Source organism: Wickerhamomyces ciferrii, contig 00068 (genome assembly GCF_000313485.1).
Source record: "Wickerhamomyces ciferrii WGS project CAIF00000000 data, strain NRRL Y-1031 F-60-10, contig 00068, whole genome shotgun sequence".
Classification (NCBI taxonomy): Eukaryota; Fungi; Ascomycota; class Saccharomycetes; order Phaffomycetales; family Wickerhamomycetaceae; genus Hansenula; species Hansenula ciferrii.
Genome location: NW_011887672.1, coordinates 34,924 through 58,051, shown reverse-complemented (window position 1 = coordinate 58,051; position 23,128 = coordinate 34,924). Strand labels below are relative to the sequence as shown.

The window sequence follows — 23,128 nt, the reverse complement described above, 5'->3', positions numbered from 1 at the left end:
AATTTAACCCAACTTCTTGCCCAATTCAATTGTTCCTAGAAATCTTTGAATATACCACACAGTCACAAATGTCATTACCGCTACGTCCTTTGAGACTTTTATTACTCGGTGCACCAGGTGCAGGGAAGGGCACACAAACCTCCAAATTACTCAAACATTTCACCGGTCTCACGCCAATAAGTTCTGGAGATCTACTAAGAAAAGAGATTCAAACCAAATCAGAGATTGGTAATTATGCTCAAGATATCATAGCAAAAGGTCAATTATTGCCGGATTCTCTCATCAGTGGGCTTGTTATAAACGAATTGAATAACAGAAACCTATTGAACAAGAATTCTTCCTGGCTACTAGACGGGTTCCCAAGAACATTACCTCAAGCTAAAATACTGAATGAAGATTTGGTTAGCAAAGCCTCAGATTTGAACTTGGTCGTTGAACTGAAAGTTCCTGAACGAGTAATATTAGAAAGAATAGAAAATAGATGGGTTCACGTTCCCTCAGGAAGAATTTATAATTTGCAATACAACCCACCAAAACAACAAGGTGTTGATGATGTTACTGGAGAACCATTAAGTAAAAGACCAGATGATAACGCTGAAGTTTTTCAAAAAAGATTAAATGCTTATAACGAGACTGTTGATCCATTGAAGTCATATTATAAAGATTTAGGGGTGTTACACTCTGTTGAAGGTGAAACTTCAGATATAATATTCCCAAAGTTATTGGACTTTATTCAAAATAAATTTAATTGAGTTAAAATATACATACAAATCAGTAATATTGACACAAGTTACGCATATTATTGAAAAATGTTAAAAAAAGCTTTCATCTATTGAGAATTAGATTCGGCTATATACTATGCTAACCACCCAATACATTTCTTGAAAATTTCAGTAAATGAACTACTGTAATTCTTATCTTCATCCCAAATAATTCTATCCATCTCTCTCCTTCCTGAATCTAGATCTAGCTGATCTAGTCTATGGATTCTTGAGCTCCCAAATATCTTATAGCCTGCGAAACAAATAACAAATAACATTAATGCACCGTAAGATGTGAAAAATGTCTTTGTATCCCATGAGTCTTTCAAGAATACAACAAATCCCATTAAAATTACAATCAGCATCGATCCTACCAGACCATAAATTGCTAAAAATGGTTGAAATGGAGATCTATATGGGTATGATGGATCATTTCTTGAAATTATATCTGGCCTCAATTTCAATCCATTGTAAAATCTTAAAAATGATAAACACATTCCTGACCACATAAGCATTGCAGTTGCCGATGAAATATTTGCAAAATCCTGGAAAGCCTCTAGAGCCCTATGATTGACCGATAAATAGGCCAAAAGACCAAAAGCACCTGAAAATAAAACTGAGATATATGGAACACCAGCTTTTGTACATCTTGTAAATATTGGTAATGCCTTACCTTGAGTTGCCATTGAGTATAATGTTCTGCTGGAAACGTATAAATGTGATGACCCTGCAGAAACAGCAAACACAACAAATATGCTATTCACTACTGATGAATAGGTGCAGAGGCCCGTGCTTTGCAAGGCAATGATCCATGGACTTTGATTTCCATTTGAATTCTGACCAATCATTGAAACTGGTGTACATTGGACATTCAGCTTCTCTATAAATCTTAATGGTAACGGATTTCTTTGGGTATCTGGTGTATAATACCTTAATAATCTTGGGTCCCCAGAGTAAAAATTCAAACCAACGAGGAAAATTGATAACAAGTATAGAATTGTAATTCTTCCAAATACCCGTTTTGTTACTGATGGTAAAGCCTTTCTTGGATTTCTACATTCCATTGATGCAACAAATCCAATTTCACTTCCTGTATAAGCATATGAAGAAATCAATGTAGATGACACAACACCTAATAATCGACCCAATGCGCCTCCAATTCCATTTTTTGATCCACTTCCGATATCATTCAAGTCAAACGTAGGTCTGAATGGACCATATGAAGCAACTTCTGTTGAAGCGGCTGAATTCCAATATGTAAAACCATAATGTTCTTTAACATTAACAACGACCATGGAAATCATCAGAGCAACAGTGAATAAAACTTTGAATAAACTAACACAATATTCAATATTTCCATAAACTCTAACATCAAACAAATTAACAAAAAGAATTGCAAATAGAAACAATGATACAAAACCGGCTGTTGAAGCACTGGGTATGTCTAATTGCTGATAATAACTCAACATAATAGTAGCAGCGCATACTTCCCCAGGCATAGCAATTGTAAATGAAAGCCAATAACACCAACCAAGTGCAAATCCGAATGCATCTTCAACAAATCTTGAAGCAAGACCTGAAATACTTGAGGTCGTGGGTATAAGAGTTGACATTTCTGCAAATGATAACATGGTGGCTAAAACTATAGAACCTGAAATAAAAAAGCCCAAAAAACAACCCAGAGGACCACCAATAGAAAATGCTTTCCCGGAACCTAGAAACAAACCAACACCAAGAGTACCACCTAATGCAACCATTTGGATTTGCTGTTTTTTTAGCTTCCGTTGTAGATGATACTTCCCATTGTAATTTCCATGATGGCCACTGTTCTCATTCCCATTTGTTCCATCACCACCGCCATTATTATTGAAAAAGGATTGTGATAAATCCATCTTAGATAAGTCAACAACCTCTGTTCTATTTGATCCCATTGATTCTTGTCTATAAAAATATGGTCTTTCATCGGAATGTCCTCCATTGTAACGTAGCCTTTGTTCATAAGCTTTGAACCTATGTTTGTTCTTCACCGCACGGGTCTCATCACCTGCATCGTACTGATCACTTATGTTTTTTGTAACTTTCAAACTATTATTTTGCATATCATTTAGCACTTTTTTGGTTTTTGCTTCCAATATAGCTTCTTTCTGAACCATTCTGTTATAAACATCGAAGTCTGAGAACCCTTCATTGTCTTCAATAACTTCACCTCCATGAAACATCTTTGTGAAAAAAAATTTCTCATTGGTTTTGTTATCCCACTGCTCAGCTTGGAACTCTTCTATCTTGTGTCGTATCTCATCGCTAGTTATAGAATCAACTTCATCTCCGTTATCAATATCAACTAACTCAATATCTTCATCTTCTTTAGCATTGTACTTGGGGAACCGATCAATCTTTGGGAACAGGTTTGGAAGAGGTACTTCGTTGAAAGAAGCCCTTCTATCCATTTTAAAGCGATCACACCCTAGCTAGTTTCAAAGAAAACCAAATCAATCTTTACAATATTTGATCATAAATATCTCGCTTTGTCATATACTTGAATTTTTCTAAATAGTAGCGCAGCTAATATTAATATAGAAATTCCTAGACTTCCTAATCGGGAAATAAAACTGAACGCGGAGACCATATTTTAGAACAAGATCATTTAACTACTGAGCTATAGTAAATTTCTTTAATTTGAATTTAATATATAAATATATGCCATATATTAATTGATCAAAAAAACTTGATCTATATGTACTAATTAACACACAGTAACGAGTAAGAACTTTCAAAACAGGATAAAACAAAACAAAAACTCATTATTGATATTGATATTAATTTATTGTATATATATTTGAATGTCAAATGAATGGGGTATCTATTGATGATTATTAATTATTATTATTGTTGTTGTTCACTTTCTTATTGCTTAGATGGCTCTTGGAACTTAATGCTAGTAGTTGGTCTCACTTCTGATCCCATTTGTTGAGAGTCAAGTTGTTGTTGTTGTGGACCTGGTGCAGAATTTGTATGATTTCTCTTAAAACCACGTCCAATCTCTTTCAAAACATTCTTAGACCCTTGTTGTTGTGGTTGATTTTGATCAACACTTGAACGAACAGTTTGTTGAGCTTGTGGATCATTTTGAACACGTTGTGTTGGAACAAATTCTTCTTCATCAGATTCATCTCTTGGTGCATCAACTTGCCCAATAGCTGCCAGTCTTCTATCTCTTTCAGCTGCAGTTTCTTCTTGAAACCCGGCTGGTCTTGGTGCTATATCTTCATCATCATCACTTTCTTCCGAATCTTCATCAGAATCAACTTCTTCACTATCTGATTCTTCTTCACCTGATGTAATTTCTTCCAAATCACTGTCAGCTTCTTCATGAATGGAATCATCATTAGCACGTACAGGCTCTGGTTGTTCTAAAGGTTCCAGCTGTAAATGGTCTTTGATTTCTGTATTTGAATTATCTAATGGTGATTCATCTTTATTAGCACCTATATTGGATTTAATACCAACAGCAGATAAAGCTTTACCAAATCCTCCAGCAATAGAACCAGATCTTGTTTTTTGTTGAACAGTTTTATGATGATTAATTTTATATCTTCTTAAAATTTCACCATCCTCATTTTCAATAATTAATTGATTATCTAATTTATAAGCGGTATATTTTGGACGATCTCTATTACCTGAATTAACACGTTCCAATATTGATGATGTTTTTCTTGTAAGTGAATTGATTGAAGATGAAGGACTCTTGGAACGTTTAGTAGAACTCTTTTTGGATCTACTAGATCTAGATGAATCATTCTTCTTAAGTCTATCTGGAACATCCATATTAGCTTGATCCAAAATTTCACCATGTTGATCTTCAATGATTAATTTATCACCTTCAGTATAAGCAGCACTTGGTCTTCTATTTCTTTCATAGTCTTCACCACCAGCACCATCATTATTTTCAGAAGTTTCAGAAGATTGTTGTTTTTCATCACTTTCTGTAGTTTCATTATACAAATCGGAACCATTCAGTTGAGCTTCTTCATCATTACCACCTGTTGGCCATGGGACTTTTTCATTAAAAGTTGTAGCTGGTGTAATACCTTGCTGAACAAAGCTATCATCAGGTGATGATGAGTTTGTGTTTTGTTGTTGTGATTCTTCTCTTCTTGGTCCACCAAGAGCAAATGCAGCAGCTTTGGCTTCTCTTTCACGTTGTAATTTTTCAATATCAGCAGCTGTAGTGTCAGCATTAGAATCACCATGATGTGAATGGATCTTATGTAGATGACTTCTACGTTTTTTACTCTTCTTACTCTTCTTTTTTCTTCTATCCATACCACCTGCAGGTCTTGCAGGAATACCACTAGTTTCCACTGTTGGAGCTTGAGATAATTGACCAGCTTCAGCACCAGATGCACTAGCAGAATGAGTTGATGGAGCCATAGTATCAATACGATGTAAAGAAAATGAACGACCATTTGATTTCAGTTCTGGTAAACGTGACATCCAAGAACTTGAATTTTGATTTCCTTGAGTTGTAGTGAAAGACATTGAGATAGCCATAGTGTTTAAATGTTTACCTAATGTTATAACAGCAACTGAAGAACCATGAACAATGATTGAAGTAATGATAACAAATGTAACAATTGGCCAAATCACTGCAATTAATTGATAATTTTCTGATCCTTCACTTGGTAAATGTGCTAATGGAGTTGCTTCCAGTGTATGAGCACCTTCTAAATCACCTCTTGCTAAAATTGCAGCGAAAACAGCACCAACACCAATTGGACCGAAATGACCAACGAAAAAAGCTTCTCTCCAAGTTTTAACATCGGGTATAAATGGTTTTAATGCTAAAACTGCTGGTAATCTTCTCAAGAAAATGATAACAATTGCAATAATAACTAATCTCCAAGCATCAAGACCCAATGAAGAATCATTATATTTAGGCCAAGGAATAATAGCACCAAAATAAACAAAATATGCTAAATTTAATAATAAATCAATGACTGTTGAAACATGAGATTCTTCAGTTCTTTTAGCAAACCAACCATCCCATGAGAAAGCTGTACCAGCTGCAAATGAAACTAATAAATCATCAGTACCCAACATGGATCCAAATCCTGCACAAGCAAATGATAAAACAACATAAAATGCTAAGAATGATTCTCTATCAATTAAACCTGCATTATGTGCATATTTTATAGAGCGTCTACCAACCCATCCGATAAAAGCACCCAAGATACAACCAAAGATACATTCATATAAGATTGTAACACAAATCCAATCTTTAACAATTTCTTTAGCGTTGCCTGCATGAATAACTAAATTTATACCTAAATAAATAAAAGGGAATGCCATACCATCATTACAACCAGATTCTGCAGTTAATAAATTTCTTAAATGACCTGGAACTCTTTTAGCAAATTTACCTTTACCAACAACAGCAGCAGCTAAAACAGGATCTGTTGCAGTAACACAAGCTGAAACAACTAAACTTTCAGAGAAATTTAAACCTGGAATAACAATCCAAACAAATAACCCAACAATTAACCAACCTGCAGTCATAACAGGTACTAATAACATTGTAACTGAAAGCCAATGTTTAAGCATATATTTTTTAGGTAATTCCACAGCAACTGCAAAAATTTGTAAACATAATACAATTCTTGATAATTCTAAAGTAATATAATCTGTATTCCCCCAAGTTGTTGGAGCAAACCAATTTAGACAATGAGGTCCAACGATTAATCCAACTATAGCAGCAACAGTAGCTTCACCAATATATAATTTTTCCTTCACAAATAATGAAATAAGTGAAAAAACAGCAGAGAAAACACCAACCACCGCATAAGCGATATGAGCTTTATCAACCTTGTAGATGTTAGTAAGATGATATACCCAAAGATCAGAACCACAAACTTAATGCTATAGACATATGAATTCTTTAGCTTTCTTACATACCCTTAGATGTTCCCATACAGCCATAATATATCTCTATATTCTGAACTATTTTCGATATAGAAAGATCATAAAAGATATGTTTGAATACTTCTTGCTTATGCTTTGTTTTTTTTTTTACATATTATGCTAAATTCGAAATTTTTGTGACTGATTACATAAGTGAATCTGCCTAGAAACTTATTAGCGCTAGGCAGAGCTGGGCAGAGCTAGGCAGATGAGAATATTTTAGTCAGGGTTCAGTTCTACCTGGGGCGTAACGGAGCATCAGCCCAGTGTTCAGCCCAGTAGCCAGCGCCAAGACCCTTGAAAAGAGCAATTTGCACTGGTGGAAGATAAAAATTTAAACGGAGAAATGAAAAATTCAATGCTGCGCAGGTCAGCGCTTAGTCAGTGCTTAGGCGGAAACGATTGTTTGAACTCCCACGAATTTTTTAGTTTTCTATTGTGAATTGTGGATTCTGGAGATTTGAGATAACAATTGGTTTGAAAATGCGTGGATGTGATTGACTCATGGGGAAACTTGAAGAGTAATTGATTAAGATAGGACGTACTCTCAGAACTTATTGAATAAGTATATATACCACAGATTCTCTATTCATAATATCAATTGATACACAAAAGTCAAAATAATATACCATTAACAATGTCTACTAAACCAATTGTCCTTAGATTAGGTACTGTTAGATATGCTCAAGAAGCATGGAAAGAATTAGAAAAAGTTGCCACTGTTATTGTATCAGAATCAAAAAACCGTGAAGAATTCATCAAAGATCTTCAAACTAAATATTCTCAAGTTCAACATATTACAAGAACTTTTGATTCTGCTAATGAAACTGGTCTTTTCGATAAAGAATTGATTCAACATTTACCAAAATCACTTATTTCAATTAGTCATAATGGTGCTGGTTATGATCAAATTTCTGCTCCTGAATTAATTGAACGTAAAATTCAATTATCAAATGTTCCAGAAATTGTTGATAATGCTACTGCTGATAATCATGTTTTCTTATTATTAGGCGCTTTAAGAAATTTTGGTCATGGTCGTCAAAATTTATTAGCTGGCGAATGGCCTTCAAAAGGCAATGCATCTGGTGCTCCAATTGGTCATGATCCACAAGGGAAAGTTGTTGGTATTGTTGGTCTTGGAGGTATTGGACGTACAATTCTTAAAAGATTACAACCTTTTGGATTTGAAAAATTTATTTATCATAATAGAAATAGATTACCTGAGGATTTAGAAGGTGGTGCTGAATATGTTTCATTAGATGAATTATTATCAACATCAGATATCATATCAATTAATATTCCATTAAGTCCAAAGACAAAACATTTTTTCAATGAAGAAAAATTTTCCAAGATGAAAAAAGGTGTTGTTATTGTTAATACAGCTCGTGGTGGTGTCATTGATGAAACTGCATTTATTAAATATTTAACAAATGGTACAGTTAGATCAGCAGGTCTTGATGTTTTGGAAAATGAACCAAATGTTAACAAAGAATTAATTAGTTTACCAAATGTTTTAGCCTTACCTCACATGGGTACTCATACTGTGGAAACTGTTAAAGCTATGGAAGAACATGTTGTTAAGAATGTTGAAAATGTTATCAAGACTGGTAAAGTGATTTCATTAGTTCCAGAACATAAAAATATTGATTTTACCAAGTGATATAACTAACGTATATATAAAATAATATAGAGTGTTACTGATCATTGATGACTGATCGTATTGATAAAAAAGATAATCAAATGTGGGATACGGATGCGTCCCATTGAATAATTGTAGCCACTCAGAGCCATGAATAATAGATTAATTATAACCAGTGACCCATGGGCCATCGCTAAACCAAGACATAAACCCGGTAAAGGAAGGATATGAATAGACAATGACCACTGAATGGTCCTATGTTCTCTGCCTAACCTTCCACTAGACTGGCTATTCCCTGCCTATATCACCTTTCTGGCCATGCCCTCTACCCTCTGACTACCCACTGACTCATCACCACAGATCTGTTTACTTTTTACACCTTCAACTAAATAAATTAATTAAAATTCCAAGCTCCCATTCGCTTTTCCTCGGATCCAAAAGAAAAGTCACCATTTAAAATTTAAAAAAAAAACTTTTCTTTGCGCGATGAAAAAAAAAAAATTATCGGCATAAAAATATTTGATACTTAAATAAAGAAATTTATCTTTTATATCACAAATTTATAAAATTTGTTGTTGTTGATTCTGGATCTAGCTTAAATTATTCATCAAATTGAATTCGTCTTTCATCAAATCTTTCATTACTTTCATATACAATTCATACCATTCCATACCATTCCCCAAAATATTGAACATTTCACTATAATTACGTCCCATTAAGATTTCCGATATTTCATATACCATCATTCAAACTAAATAAAAAAAAAAGATCTATAATACATCAAAAACTATTAAACTAAAAGAAATATAACAAGTTTTAGTTTAATTATCAATCATATATATCAAAAGAATTCATAAATGCCATTATCAACAGAAACATCAAAAATATTTCAAATGCCACCACCAACTCCTCCAACAAATTCAAATGAAGCAACAATCAATAATAATAATACCAAAATTCAAAATAACTTAATAAATAATAATAATAATAATGATTCAATAGAAATTGATTATGAAGCATTACCTGAAACTGCAACATTAGGTGCTCAATTAGCTGCGGGAGCATTTGCTGGTATAATGGAACATTCAATAATGTTCCCAGTTGATGCAATTAAAACTCGTATGCAATCTTTTAATACTACAACTGTTTATACTGGTGTCTTAAATGCTATAACGAGAATTAGTTCTACTGAAGGTTCAATGGCACTTTGGAGAGGTATTAATTCAATGGTTTTAGGTGCTGGTCCTGCACATGCTGTTTATTTTGCAACTTATGAATATGTCAAGAAAAATTTAATTGATGATGAAAATCAAACAAATCATCATCCAATTAAAACTGCATTTGCTGGGTCATGTGCTACAGTTGCAGCAGATGCATTAATGAATCCATTTGATACTTTAAAACAAAGAATGCAATTAGGTTCATCAAATCATTCAAATTCTATGTTTCAATTGGCAAAATTTATGTATAAAAATGAAGGTTTCAAGAGTTTTTATTATTCTTATCCAACAACAATAAGTATGAATATACCATTTGCTGCATTAAATTTTATGATTTATGAAAGTTCAACAAAATTATTTAATCCACAAAATAATTATGATCCAATAGTACATTGTTTTTGTGGTGCATTATCTGGTGCTACAGGTGCTGCATTAACAACTCCATTAGATTGTATAAAGACTTTATTACAAATTAGAGGTGAATCCAAAAATATTGATGTTAGAAATTCAAACACTTTAACAAAAGCTGCAAGAACTATTTATCAACTAAATGGTATGTCTGGATTTTGGAGAGGTTTAAAACCAAGAATTATTGCAAATGTTCCATCAACTGCAATTTCTTGGACTGCTTATGAAATGGCTAAACATTTTTTACTTGATTAAGAAAGAACTACAATTTAATATTTTTATCAAGTAATTGTGTTTCATCTCTAGTTTCAAAACATCAACTAATGAATTTATGAAAACAAAACAATTCATCAAACATCAAACATTAAACATTTTTTCATGAATCAGATTCTATATCATTTGTATTCTGATTAAATTTTAATTTGCATATATACCAAACCCCATCAAAACTGAGTGTTTTTCCATTTATCAACTTCTAATGAAAATAAAGATCATATCAAACGTTTTATCATCATTTTATCTTTTATTTTCCCATTTTTTATGTGTTTTCTTCAAGTTTTCCAAAAGTCTTTTTAATGACCCATATATTGTTTTTTAAAAATAGTTCTTTTATATAGTACTCTAATGAATGTACATAGATCATCGTTTTTCAATATAATAGTATAATAATGATATTACCAAAATTGTAGATCACTCTTGTTGATTAACTTTGAATAGCATTTGTTAGTGCAACTGCTTTGGCAACTCTAACTAATTCATTTGGTTGTTTAGCTAATTTTTGAGCAACAAATGAAAACAATACACATGAACCAAGGAATCCTAATAAGTTGAAGAATGCTTTTCTGGAATATGATTTTTCTTCTTCTTCTGTTCTGAACGATTGAAATATTCTTCTTATACTTGGTAACTTCATTGTGGTTGGTTTTGTCGTTGATGATATGGGTTCTGAAGGTATGATCAAGGTTTAAATCTCAATTATTTTCAGCGAATTTGAACCACAAATCACCAGAATATCACCAAAACACCAAAACACTAAAGTCTAGCTAGTATGAATATGACAAAAAGATAAAAAGAAAGATGTCCCACTAAAATAATCGGTATCGGGTTCTATGAACAAGTCACAGTCTGTATATTGCACTCAACAGCCCACCACTGAATAGTAAGTGGACCAACTGCCCGTGAAGCCTCCCATAACCAGCCTAGACTGGTTTGATTTCTTATGGCAACACCCAAGCGTTTCCACGCCAGGAATCTCTCAAGAGATCTAGACAGAGAATCACAAGTACTCTCTGCCCAAGTTGGACAGTGCGAACCACCGAATTTCCCACCTGCGTTGTGTTTGTCTACTGAGTCTACTCCAAAGAGAATCCTCCTTTTGTAGGCAGGTAAATACAGACTTTAATGGGACAGTCTACCCACCAGGCCAAAGAGCCAAAGGAGGGCACACTTTGAATTGGCAGAACAGCCCAGTGGCGTTTGGCGGAAAACTGGTAGGGCCACCACACCGCCCGCGAATTCTGTAGATAGGTGAAAGGTGTGTAAAAATTACACATTATATATGGAGATAAAGGGAATTGAATTTTATACTTTATCATCATCACTTGTAAGCTAATTAAGGGAGTAACTAGTTTGCAAGATGAGTGGTGAATACATTGATGAGAAAGAGGCTGGTCCTGTTCAGAATGATGCGGTGTTACAACAACAATTGAAGAAAAAAGATGCTTTAATGAAGAAATTTTATTTACCATTCTTTATAATGGGTATTATTACATTATGGTATAGAGGTGTTTTCCAAATGAATTGTCATAATAATAACCATGAATTTAATGAACTTGTCGATAATCATAATGATATTAGTATAACACCTAATTCAAATTTTGAGAAAGATTATACTAAAACTTTTGAAATTCAATTACCAATTATTTATGATGATCTAATTCATCAACAAACTATATTGAATCATAGTTTTGGTAACTCTTGGGGTGTTCCAGCTAAAACAAGTTTTAAACCTGATATTGATTCATCAAAATTCAATCGAGTTGTTCTTAATTTGGAAACTTGGGTTGATGGTGTTCAATATGATAGATTAGCTCATGTTTTCATTGATGATATTCCTGTGTGGAGAACTTCCACTGTGGAACCAGGTAATAGTTTAGTTTATTCAGAATCTTCAAAAGATGTTTCTAAATATTTAAGTCTTTTCCAAAAAGATGAAATTGATGTCACTTTCCAATTGGATAATTTGGTTAGAGGTAATTTAAATGGAGCTTTCAATACAACTTTATCCATCTTGTATTATTATCAAAAAGAACATATAGATTTAACTGATCCTGCTTCATATTTCCAAATTTCAAATAGACCTGCTCAAAGGATTTCCAAAATTCATAATGTGAAACCAAATAAAACTCCATTATTATATTATCCAAGTGATAAATTAGATTTTACAATTCCAATTATTAATTCAAATACAACAAATTTAAAATTAAATTTATACACATCAGGTAATGCAGCTGAAGAATTTTGGTATTCAAATGTATTGGATCAATACAAGAATAAATTTTCAAATCATGGTCATAGTTTATTAGGTCATGGTCCAGTTCGTGTGGTTAATGTTTATTTAGATGGTATTAAGATCAGTTCTACTGCACCAGAACCAATAATTTTTTCAGGTGGGATTTCACCATCTTTATGGAAACCAATAATTGGTGTTAATGCATTTGATATTAAACCTTTAGAAATTGATTTAACTTCATTTTTACCAAACTTATGGGAAAATGGTGGGAAATTAGAAATTGAAATTACAAATGGTGAAGAACTTGGTAAAGTTGCACAAAATTGGATCACAGCTGTTGATTTATTACATTGGGAATCCAGTGAAATTGAATCAAGTTTTGGTGAAGTTGAACGTTTTGATAATTCATCAAGTTATAAAGCATTTGCAATTGGTACTTCACCTTCAAATTTATTTCAAACTGTTGTTTCAAAACATTCATCTGAAATTTTCAGTAATTTAACTTTTAATTTATTCAATGGTACTCAATTACCAATTAAATTACATACAATTTCAGATGCAAGCTTTACAAATTTCCAAGCTTATAGTAATTATGGTGATTCTCAATTAGTCACATCAGTTACTTCAAATGGATTTAAATCTGAAATTATTAAAGATGATGAAGTAATTGCTAAATTAACAAAATCAAAGGTTTTCCCATTATATATAACTTTATTAACTGAACCTGTTATTAATTATGATATCTCTTATGATGTTAATATTACTCATGCTTATCAAAATGATATTAAAATTGATGATCAAAGAGTTTATCATGTTAAATCTGTTCAAAATGGTACTTCAAGTTTTACATTATCTCCAAAGGGGAATCATGGATTTGGTAGTACTGAACAAAACTATACTGCTCATTTAAAGGAACCTTTCCCAAAAGTTCATGTAAAAGATCATGTTATTGCTATTAATGGTTCACTTGTTAATACATCTGAATCTGATTTTAACAACCAAGCCTTAGAAAGTATTGAATCAGTCGATGCTTCAGAATTTCAAATGATTGTTCAAGAAATTCAAAGATTGGTTAAAAATGATGAACTTTCTTCAGACTTGGCTCAATATTTATTAAGATCTTTGAAGACTCATCAAGAAACAATGGAATCTAGAAAGAATGTTGTTAGGGAAAGTATAAATGGATTTGATGGTCCTTTGCCTAATATAGGTAGTCGCCATTGACCAGTGTACAGATTTAATGGATGATAATTAGGTATATAATTATCTTTTGATATATAATATAATGTGATTTGTTTTTTTCAAGTGATAAATTGCAAAATGTAGTTCTTCTATAAGTGATCTAATAGTTCCTACTACTTAGTTCCGAGATTTTTGGGTCGGTGAAAAAAAATCAACTCCAAACTTAACCAACGCCTAATCAACCTGGTTCATCAAACTATAACGAAGTCCATACATTCAAGCTTATTAACTGTTAAAATGTTCAGACCAGTGTTAAATCAAACGACTCGAGATGTGAGTCGGAGAATGCAATCTACAAAGTCCAATCCATTCGAAGCATTCGCTGCTCAGCTCAATAACAACAAGAATAAACCAAGATCAACCACATCAAGATCTAGAAATGATAAACAAGATACCTCTGGTTTTAATAAAGATGTCATGAAAGGGCTTCTATCTGGTGTTGGTGAAAAAAATCTGGATTCCAAGCCAAAGCGTGACAATAACAACAAAAATAATAATAATAGATTCAATAATGATAGATTCAGTAGTGATAGATTCAATAATAATAGATTCAACAATAATAGATTCAACAATAAAAGAGATGACATTCAAAGATCAGGTCAAGATAAACCAAGATTCAATACTGGTGATATCCCAAGAGCACAAAATAATAATACAAACTCAAATCCAGCTGATGATTTAGCGGCATTTTCTAGTTTTTTGAGTGGTGCTAATAAGAGCCCAGCTTCAAATGGTAAAAATCGAACATTTGATAGAAATGATAATATCAGAGGAAATCTTGGTACTAATCAAGATAATCAACCAAGAAGATTTCAAAACTTTGAAAGAGGAAACGATAATATTAGAAATTCTCCTAGATTCAATCAAAATAATAGAAATGATTTCCAACGTAATGATACAAAACAATCAAAACCATGGAGAAGAAATGAACCACAAGAACCAGAGATACCAAAATGGGAATATGGTACGGATTTAGAGAAAGATTATATGAATCAAGTATTGAAAACTGTTTATGAAACACACCCAGAAGGTAATATTAAATTTATTTCTGAAAATGGTGATATTGAAGATAGTACAATATTAAGATACTTTGATATAGTACCACAGGGGAAAGTTATGGGTATTGTTAATATTCAAGAAGATGAAATAACTAAAGAAAAAATTGCAGTCATTAAATATTTTGAAAGAGTTTCCAAGATTAAACAATTTTCTGATGAACGTGCAAAAGAATTAACTGAACAATTTGGTAGAACTAAAGTAAGTAAAAGAAAAGATCAAAATGTTAAACATGTTAAAGTTACTTGGGAAATTTCTCAAAGTGATTTAGATAATCAAAAGACAAATGAAATTAATGGTCATTTAAGTAAAGGTCATAAACTCCAGATTGTTATTGGTGAAAAAAGAGGAATGAATAGACGTGTTTTTGATGATGATATCAAAGATAAAGAAATTGATGAAGATGCTGAAATTGATGAAATGGAAGAAATTGAAGAAGAGATTCAATTAAATGATTTAGAAGAGAGAAGAAGAAATAAAGTTTTAGATCAAATTAAGTTAATTTTCAACGAAAAGGCAACAATAGAAGTTAAAGGTCAACTTTCAAAACGTATTTCAATAACTGCAACACCACTTGAAAAACAAAGTGATAAGAAAGGAGATGTTAAAAATGATAAAGATGCTAAAAAATTAGCGAGACAAGAAAAAGAAAGACAAAGATTAGAGAAAAAAAAAGCTAAAGAAGAAGAAAAAAAGAAAAGAGCTGCTGAATTCTTACAATCCATAGAAAACTAATGAGACAAATGATAGTAAACGTACATACATTACAAATTCATACTTGTACATAATATACATATCTAGTAATGATTTCGTTAAATTTCGTAAACGATGACACCACCTATAAGTTTTGCAGGATCTGAAATTGATCTTTGATAATTATAATATGGGGCTCCCACGATAAGCTTTCCGTAAGTTGAGGTTAAAGAATGACCATATCCAATATAATCACCACCTTCATTACCAAATGCTATGTCTTTCAAAATTGTACGAGCATGATCAGGATTAAACAATTTCGTGAATTCGATTTTGAAAATTGCACCATATGCTAAATATCTTGGAGCTGAAATGTATAAATCCTCATCTTGAATAACCATATTATAACCAAATTTGGCAAATGAGTGTTTTGATGAAATGTCTAATGTTACCTTGTTGATGAATTTTATATTAGAACCTTGAATTTTGTAGGCGTATACAGCACCACATGAAATACATGTTCCTTCCGAATACGCATGTGCACCAACTATAAGGTACTCTTGTCCCTCATATTCAACAACTTTAATGAAATTAGACCCAAATCTATGAGATTCTTCAGATGTTTTTCTTTTAATAGGAAGACCATCTATCTTATCCAAGAATATTGAATGTTTGAAAACACCATCATGATCGAAAAGAAGCACTATACCTAATCCAGAAGCACTTGTAAATATCAGATCTCTGCTTACTGCAACTTTCGTACCGAATTGTTCATATCCACTTTTTAGTTTATAAAGTTTTGGTAAATATAACTTGTTGTAGATTAATTCATCCATATCAATTATACTCCCAAGTCTACCTTCTAACAAAAACAACGAGAGACGTTTACCTGATAAAATCTGTATAAATCCCCTTTGTGGTGCACCGTCGTCACTATGGGGAGAGCTGATAATTATATCTGGTATGTTGTCACCATCAAAATCATAAGTTTCGATTGATACGCCTTCTTGCTTTCTACCACGAGACCCATAACTTGATGATGAAGTGAAGTCACTGATTGTCAATAGTTTGGTATTTCCTGAGAAAAGATGTATTGTTGAAGTTCCCGGTTCTGTAACGAGTAAAAAATCCTGACCTAATAATGAATACTTATAAACACCAGATCCAAATCTATGAGCAGTTTCAAAAGGTTTTCTAGGAATATTTGGTAACAGCTTGAAATTTTCAATTGTACTTATTCCTTGTTCGAATTCACTCAATGCCATAACGTATACTGATCCTGACCCTTCTTCATTTGGTGCACCAACAGCAAATGCAGGTGCATTATTCAATAATTTTTCACCAAAAGTCAAAGAAGATCCAAAGTTTGATAAGGATATCATTGGTGTTAAGAACGTACCTTCTGTCTTGATAATATTGGAGCTGAAACTAACTGATTCGGGTATTATAGCACCACAAAGTGACCATGGATCTTTTGATACTCCATTAGTAAACCATGAGTTCAGATTTGGTAAGCATCTAATGATTGAAGATGTTATTTCTTCTAGCCCACCGAGATAATATGTTTCCAGTACATCATCTAGTAGTGGTGACCTTTTGACATATGGAGTACCAGCGGTGTCCGCCAATGCTATCTCTGTATTCAAAGCTGCTTGCCCACTAGCCATACAATATTTTAATGTTGTTTCTTGTATATAAATACCAGCCGTTCTGAAAATTTCAAGAACCTCTTTCTTTGGATACTCCCAATCTAGTTGATATAATGAATAATCTTTTATTTTGAGAACATGTAAGAAGTCTCCACCAGTATCTAGAAAGGAATGTGCACTTTCTATATCACCATCAAAATCCATAGCTGCTAACATTTTTAATAATCCTTGGTCCAGCCGTATTGAGTGCCATGACGAGTCAGTAACTTGGTGTGTAAATATACCATACAAAAATGCTTTAAGTTTGAAACCATCTTCATCTTCGTTTATCGAACTCTTTCCGTACTTATGATTGTAATAATCTATAGCGTGGGCTAGATATGGAGGCCAATGGGCAAACTCACTGGCATTTGGATTATTACCACAATTGTAGAATGCATCTGGGAAGAAAGCACCGGCGAGAAAGTAAGTATCATAGTCTTTCACGTCATCGGGTAGATTTTGAAATATCCTAGAAGCCAAAGTCAAATGTATACTTAATAAAAGTTAGTTTTATGCTCATTTGCCTATCAAATTCATATACTCACGCAACACCGCTACCGATGGTCAAATTAAGCAAGCCCAAGGAGCATGTAAGGAGCCATAACAATTTCATAAGTAAAATGGACACTTATTCATAAGCGAAAAGTACCCAAATGCTATCATCTATCAAGCACCGATATACCTTGCGCTCTTGCGCTTATTTTGTATTGATCTAACTTTACTGGATTAGTCGGAATTTTGATGTTTTGGTGTCAAGGAATCGGAATTGATAATTCCATACAAAAGCAAAAACAACACTTCACATGCCAGAGAGCCTGTCAAGCTACAAATAAATAACTATACGATACTAGGATACTAGGATCCCAAGTTTCCAATTCACCAAGCTCACAATGATCAAACCCTTACTACCCATGTATGTTCATGATGTCTTCCGTTTTGACTGACTCTCATACTAACCTGCTTTTTCTAGTTGGTTTATTCAGATATGTGGTTTGTGTAGTTTGATCTCCATTCTCATATCAATAGTTGGAATATATCTTCAGTTCAAAAATTATAGGAAACCATTTGTTCAAAGACTAATTGTTAGAATTCAATTAATTGTTCCTTTATTTGCTATAACGTGTTATATTTCTTTAAGATGGTTCCCATTATCAAAATTTGTTGAACCTTTTAAAGAAATTTATGAAGCTTTTGTCATTTACACATTCTTTTCATTATTAACACATCTTTTAGGTGGTGAAAGAAGATTAGTGGTACTGACTTCAGGTAGGTTACCTGTATCCCAACCTTGGCCTTTCAGTTTGATATTGCCAGCCGTTGATATATCAGATCCTTTCACATTGCTTACAATCAAAAGAGGTATCTTACAATATGTTTGGTTAAAACCGTTAATTTGTGCATTGACTGCTATTACTGAAGCATTTAATCTTTATAATTCAGGATCAAATGGATATTTTAATCCTTACTTTATCATCAACTTCATTTATAACGTCAGTGTTTCAGTATCACTATACGATTTGGCGCTATTCTGGAAATGTTTATATGGTGATTTAAGACCATTCAATCCATGGGGAAAATTCTTATGCGTTAAACTAATAATCTTTGCAAGTTATTGGCAAGGTGTATTATTAGGACTACTCAGTTGGTTTGGTGTCTTGAGAAATGAAAATTCAGATTCAAATAATACCTTAGGTTTTGCTATACAGAATGCATTATTATGTATTGAATTGATTGGTTTTGCCATCGGACACTGGTATTCATTTTCATACGCTGAATATAATGCGAGAACTCTACCAGGGTGTGCAAGATTAACCGTGGGTGCTGCTATAAGGGATGCATTTGGTATTGGTGATTTAGTTTATGATTTCAAAACAACATTCTCAGGTGATTCATATGATTATAGACAATTTGATTCTGTTGAAGCATTAATTGCTCATCCTGCATCAAGCTCAAGAATGGCAAGATTAAATGATGGGTTAAGATATACAGATTCAGGTAAACAAAAATATTGGTTACCTAACTCAAAAACTAACCCTTCTATAGGAAATCCACTACCTCATCTGAAAACACCATTGTTACAAAAGAAAAGTAGGGCCAACTCAATAACATCTTCACATGCATCAATCAGAGGCCTTTATCCGAACTCTATATTGACCGTCGATTCCAAAAATGAAGATGAATTAATACAACATCAACAAACACAACAATCTATATATAATTACAACACAATTGAAGAGGAGGCTGATGATAATGATAGAGATTTTGATCAAGATGAACAAATATTCGCAGACGCCAAAGCCAATTGTCCTTATGGGGATAAGAATTATCCAGTGATTTATGATACAGAAGCATATACATATTCACCTGCATTACAAAGACTAAGAGAGGAAGCAATGGCAAGACAGAGTATTGACAGTAATAGGTCATTTTGAAAACAGTGGCATCTTGCTGATTATGCTGCTGAATATTGCTTTATTGATTTTATAGGAGTTAATCGATTTATTTATGGGTATTTTATATAACTTTGTAGAAATTCAAGTACCTATGTTTATATACAAACCCGAACACCACTATGATGAATATTGTTGATCTAGAAATTTCTTCTCACTGGTGTCAAACAGTGTGAATCTGAATGAAAGTCTACAGAGTCGCAATAAAGGGCTATAAAAATATAATTAGACAATATGGATGATTCTGAATTGAATGCTATTAGAGCTGCTCGTTTACAAGAGCTACAGAAAAATGCTGGTCAAGGTAGCGGCGGACAAGAAAAAGCTTCTCAACAGTACGTTATTTGAAATATTTCACCAACATAAAAAACTTCAAGAATAAAATACTAACCAGGAGCTAGAGAACAAAGTTTATCTGCTGCATTAGATCAAGTTTTGGAACCAGAAGCACGTGCCAGATTATCAAGAGTGAATTTAGTTAGACCAGATAGAGCTAAAGCTGTTGAACAATATATTATTAGATTGGCACAATCTGGTCAAATTAGAAGAAAATTAGATGAAGAAAGTATAGTGGAGATCTTGAATGGTATTGCAAGAGATCAAAACAAACAAAATGAAACAAAGATAGTGGTATGTTGAATCTGACAGTATTCCATGATATATTATTAAATATTTACTAACGAAATATTATTTTAGTTTTCAAGAAAAGAAATTGCAGATGATGATGAGGATGATGATGATTTCTTTGATTAATTAATGGTGTATACCGTATAAGTATTTATTGTACAATATATTTCAGTCATTTAATAGGTTATTATTGATAACATAATTTTGTAGCTATGATCAGCTATAGAGTCGGGTCGGAAGACTAGTATAAATATAGATATTTGAAATTTCATGAAAGCGCCTTATGAAAACTCATAATTAATTTTAATAGTACTAGAATGCACTATAGTGAAGTACTACAGTAGTACTAGATACTTGAATTAAGTTGAGAGTCAAACCACCACAAGATATCCAGAATCAAGCGCCTCCATTTAAGGAATGTCCATCGGATCAAACGACAAGCTCGATATCTTATCTTCAAAATCCGTATCCGTCATTCAAAAACTTGTTGATCCTTCCCTCTTCCCTCTCCAATTATCTTATCATGGGCTTTGATCGCGCTATGCTTCTTTTAGCAAAATAAGCGGCACACAAATCTGGCTAAGCGCGCTCCAAACTTTAATCCACAAAAAAACCGGAAGTATTAACTCTGATAAGATTTTGATGTGGGCGTATATTAGCTGTGTATTTAAACGCTGGTTATTGTCAATATTCATCATGGGATAACAATTACTCAAAAACCTCATTATCTCAAATCCCCAGAAACAACTACAATATGTCGCTACATCCATTCGATTCAATCACTGATGCAGAAATCAGATTAACAACAAAGTTGGTCAAAGACTTGAACAAAAACGCCAAAATCCACTTTACTCAATTAGATAGATTAGAACCACCAAAGAAAGATGCTTTGAAATATCTTGATGCTGAAAAAAATGGTAGACCATTACCTCAAATCCCAAGAAAGACTTTTGTCTATTACTATTTGAATAGTCAAATGCCCTTGTATAAGGCGCTTGTTAATGTCACTTATGGTCATATTATTGCTAATGAACCAATCTTGAAAAAAGGTGTTATTGGTCCATTATTACCAGAAGATCTATTAGACACTGAAATTGCTGTATTGGAAAATCCAGCTACCAAAGCTGAAATTGCCAAATTAAATTTACCAGACAATATCAAAGTTTGTTGTGATACCTGGATGTATGGTACAGATAGTGATGATATTGATCGTCCTTTGGTTCAAGGTTATGTGTATCTAAAATTGGATCATCCAGATGCAAACCATTATTCATTACCTGTTAAGTTTTCTCCTGTTATTGAATTATTAACCGGAAAATTTGTTAGAATGGATTATTTACCTGCTGGTGTTGATGAGAAAACAGTTGCTACTCAACCATGGAAACAAGTTGAGCCTGTTGAATATCATCCTTCTTTATCGGGTGAAGTGGAAAGACCATTGAAACCTTTAATTGTTCAACAACCAGAAGGTGCTTCATTCACTGTTGAAGGATCTAAAATAAAATGGCAAGGTTGGGAATTCAGAGTCTCTACAAACGTTCGTGAAGGTTTTGCTATTTATGATGTTTATTTTAAAGGTCGTTCTTTATTTTATAGAATGTCATTAAATGAAATGACTGTTCCATATGGTGATCCAAGAGCTCCTTATCATAGAAAACAAGCTTTTGATCTTGGTGATATTGGATTTGGTGTTAATGCAAATCAATTGAATTTAGGTTGTGATTGTCTTGGTGTTATTAAATATTTAGATACTTTAGGTATTAATCGTGAAGGTGAACCTTGGCTATTAACAAACACAGTTTGTATGCATGAACAAGATTATGGTATTTTATACAAACATTTAAACTATAGAAATAGCCACGCTGTTGTCACAAGAAGAAGAGAATTTGTTGTTCAAACAATCGCTACTGTTGGTAATTATGAATATATTGTTAATTTTGTTTTTGATCAAGCTGGTGCAATTACTGTTCAAGTTAGAGCTACTGGTATTTTATCTACTATGCCAATTGATGATGGTGTTGATGTTCCATGGGGTACTAAAGTTGGCCCTGGTGTTATGGCTGCGTATCATCAACATTTATTATCTTTTAGATTTGACTGTAGATTGGATGGTGATGAGAATACTGCAGTTTATGATGATTATGTTCCAATGGAATTAGATGATAAACTAAATAAATATGGTGTTGGTTATGTTCAAAAGAGAACTATTTTGGAGAAATCTGGTTATATTGAGCAATCACCATTCACAAATAGAGCTTATAAAGTTATCAATGAAAACAGTATCAATAAAATTACAGGTAAACCTGTTGGTTATAAATTTGAAATGCCAGCTAAACAAATGTTGATTGCTAGACCTGAATCATATAACTACAAAAGAGCTACATATTCTACACAACAATTCTGGGTTACAAAACATGAAGATGATAGAAACTATGCAGCTGGTGATTTAACAAATCAAAGTACTGAAGATACCGGGTTATATAAATGGGCTAATGGTGAAGAAGATATTAGAAACAAAAACTTAATTGTCTGGCCAACTTTAGCATTAACACATCCACCAGTTACAGAACAATTCCCAGTTATGCCATCTGATTTCATGCAATTCTTAGTTACACCATCTTCATTCTTTGAAAAAAATCCAGCTTTAGATGTTCCATTAGCTACTAATTCATTTAACAAATCCAAGTATTTTGAAGAGAAGAGTTCTGGTGACAAGTCTTGTTGCAAAACCACACTTTAATATTAGTTAGCAATTGTTCGATTTGTATAATAAATTGGTATATTAAAATGGCTTATATATTTAGATTAAAAGTAAACAGTAGAATATTAATTTGTACGATTGTGACTTTGTGGCATTTAATTATCCAGTAA

The 23,128-nt window shown here is 32.8% G+C and overlaps 11 protein-coding genes across 11 annotated transcripts; 8 read left to right on the top strand and 3 right to left on the bottom strand.

Annotated features, from left to right (window-relative positions):
• Positions 1 to 68: 68 nt before the first annotated feature.
• Positions 69 to 752, top strand: ADK2 (adenylate kinase ADK2; the record flags this gene model as incomplete). The annotated part of the gene is made up of 1 exon (XM_011276706.1): positions 69 to 752. One exon carries the CDS (start codon positions 69 to 71, stop codon positions 750 to 752), a length of 684 nt encoding a protein of 227 aa, XP_011275008.1.
• Positions 753 to 856: 104 nt separating this feature from the next.
• On the bottom strand, positions 857 to 3,208 carry SSY1 (Ssy1p; the record flags this gene model as incomplete). The annotated part of the gene is made up of 1 exon (XM_011276705.1): positions 857 to 3,208. One exon carries the CDS (start codon positions 3,206 to 3,208, stop codon positions 857 to 859), a length of 2,352 nt encoding a protein of 783 aa, XP_011275007.1.
• A 457-nt stretch (positions 3,209 to 3,665) lies between these two features.
• Positions 3,666 to 6,737, bottom strand: CNH1 (Na(+)/H(+) antiporter; the record flags this gene model as incomplete). Its single annotated transcript, XM_011276704.1, has 2 exons — positions 3,666 to 6,613; positions 6,710 to 6,737. The coding sequence occupies 2 exons, from the start codon at positions 6,735 to 6,737 to the stop codon at positions 3,666 to 3,668; spliced, it is 2,976 nt and encodes a 991-aa protein (XP_011275006.1).
• Positions 6,738 to 7,356: 619 nt separating this feature from the next.
• Positions 7,357 to 8,379, top strand: GOR1 (glyoxylate reductase; the record flags this gene model as incomplete). The annotated part of the gene is made up of 1 exon (XM_011276703.1): positions 7,357 to 8,379. One exon carries the CDS (start codon positions 7,357 to 7,359, stop codon positions 8,377 to 8,379), a length of 1,023 nt encoding a protein of 340 aa, XP_011275005.1.
• An 836-nt stretch (positions 8,380 to 9,215) lies between these two features.
• On the top strand, positions 9,216 to 10,241 carry BN7_2635 (Mitochondrial RNA-splicing protein MRS4; the record flags this gene model as incomplete). Its single annotated transcript, XM_011276702.1, has 1 exon — positions 9,216 to 10,241. One exon carries the CDS (start codon positions 9,216 to 9,218, stop codon positions 10,239 to 10,241), a length of 1,026 nt encoding a protein of 341 aa, XP_011275004.1.
• Positions 10,242 to 11,622: 1,381 nt separating this feature from the next.
• BN7_2634 (Peptide-N4-(N-acetyl-beta-glucosaminyl)asparagineamidase A) lies at positions 11,623 to 13,722 on the top strand (the record flags this gene model as incomplete). The annotated part of the gene is made up of 1 exon (XM_011276701.1): positions 11,623 to 13,722. The coding sequence occupies one exon, from the start codon at positions 11,623 to 11,625 to the stop codon at positions 13,720 to 13,722; it is 2,100 nt and encodes a 699-aa protein (XP_011275003.1).
• A 255-nt stretch (positions 13,723 to 13,977) lies between these two features.
• Positions 13,978 to 15,531, top strand: AIM23 (Aim23p; the record flags this gene model as incomplete). Its single annotated transcript, XM_011276700.1, has 1 exon — positions 13,978 to 15,531. The coding sequence occupies one exon, from the start codon at positions 13,978 to 13,980 to the stop codon at positions 15,529 to 15,531; it is 1,554 nt and encodes a 517-aa protein (XP_011275002.1).
• A 77-nt stretch (positions 15,532 to 15,608) lies between these two features.
• Positions 15,609 to 17,354, bottom strand: BN7_2632 (uncharacterized protein; the record flags this gene model as incomplete). The annotated part of the gene is made up of 1 exon (XM_011276699.1): positions 15,609 to 17,354. One exon carries the CDS (start codon positions 17,352 to 17,354, stop codon positions 15,609 to 15,611), a length of 1,746 nt encoding a protein of 581 aa, XP_011275001.1.
• A 386-nt stretch (positions 17,355 to 17,740) lies between these two features.
• HFL1 (Hfl1p) lies at positions 17,741 to 19,612 on the top strand (the record flags this gene model as incomplete). Its single annotated transcript, XM_011276698.1, has 2 exons — positions 17,741 to 17,795; positions 18,207 to 19,612. 2 exons carry the CDS (start codon positions 17,741 to 17,743, stop codon positions 19,610 to 19,612), a joined length of 1,461 nt encoding a protein of 486 aa, XP_011275000.1.
• Positions 19,613 to 19,864: 252 nt separating this feature from the next.
• SDD2 (Sdd2p) lies at positions 19,865 to 20,269 on the top strand (the record flags this gene model as incomplete). The annotated part of the gene is made up of 2 exons (XM_011276697.1): positions 19,865 to 19,965; positions 20,041 to 20,269. The coding sequence occupies 2 exons, from the start codon at positions 19,865 to 19,867 to the stop codon at positions 20,267 to 20,269; spliced, it is 330 nt and encodes a 109-aa protein (XP_011274999.1).
• A 742-nt stretch (positions 20,270 to 21,011) lies between these two features.
• AMO2 (primary-amine oxidase) lies at positions 21,012 to 22,997 on the top strand (the record flags this gene model as incomplete). The annotated part of the gene is made up of 1 exon (XM_011276696.1): positions 21,012 to 22,997. One exon carries the CDS (start codon positions 21,012 to 21,014, stop codon positions 22,995 to 22,997), a length of 1,986 nt encoding a protein of 661 aa, XP_011274998.1.
• Positions 22,998 to 23,128: the final 131 nt, after the last annotated feature.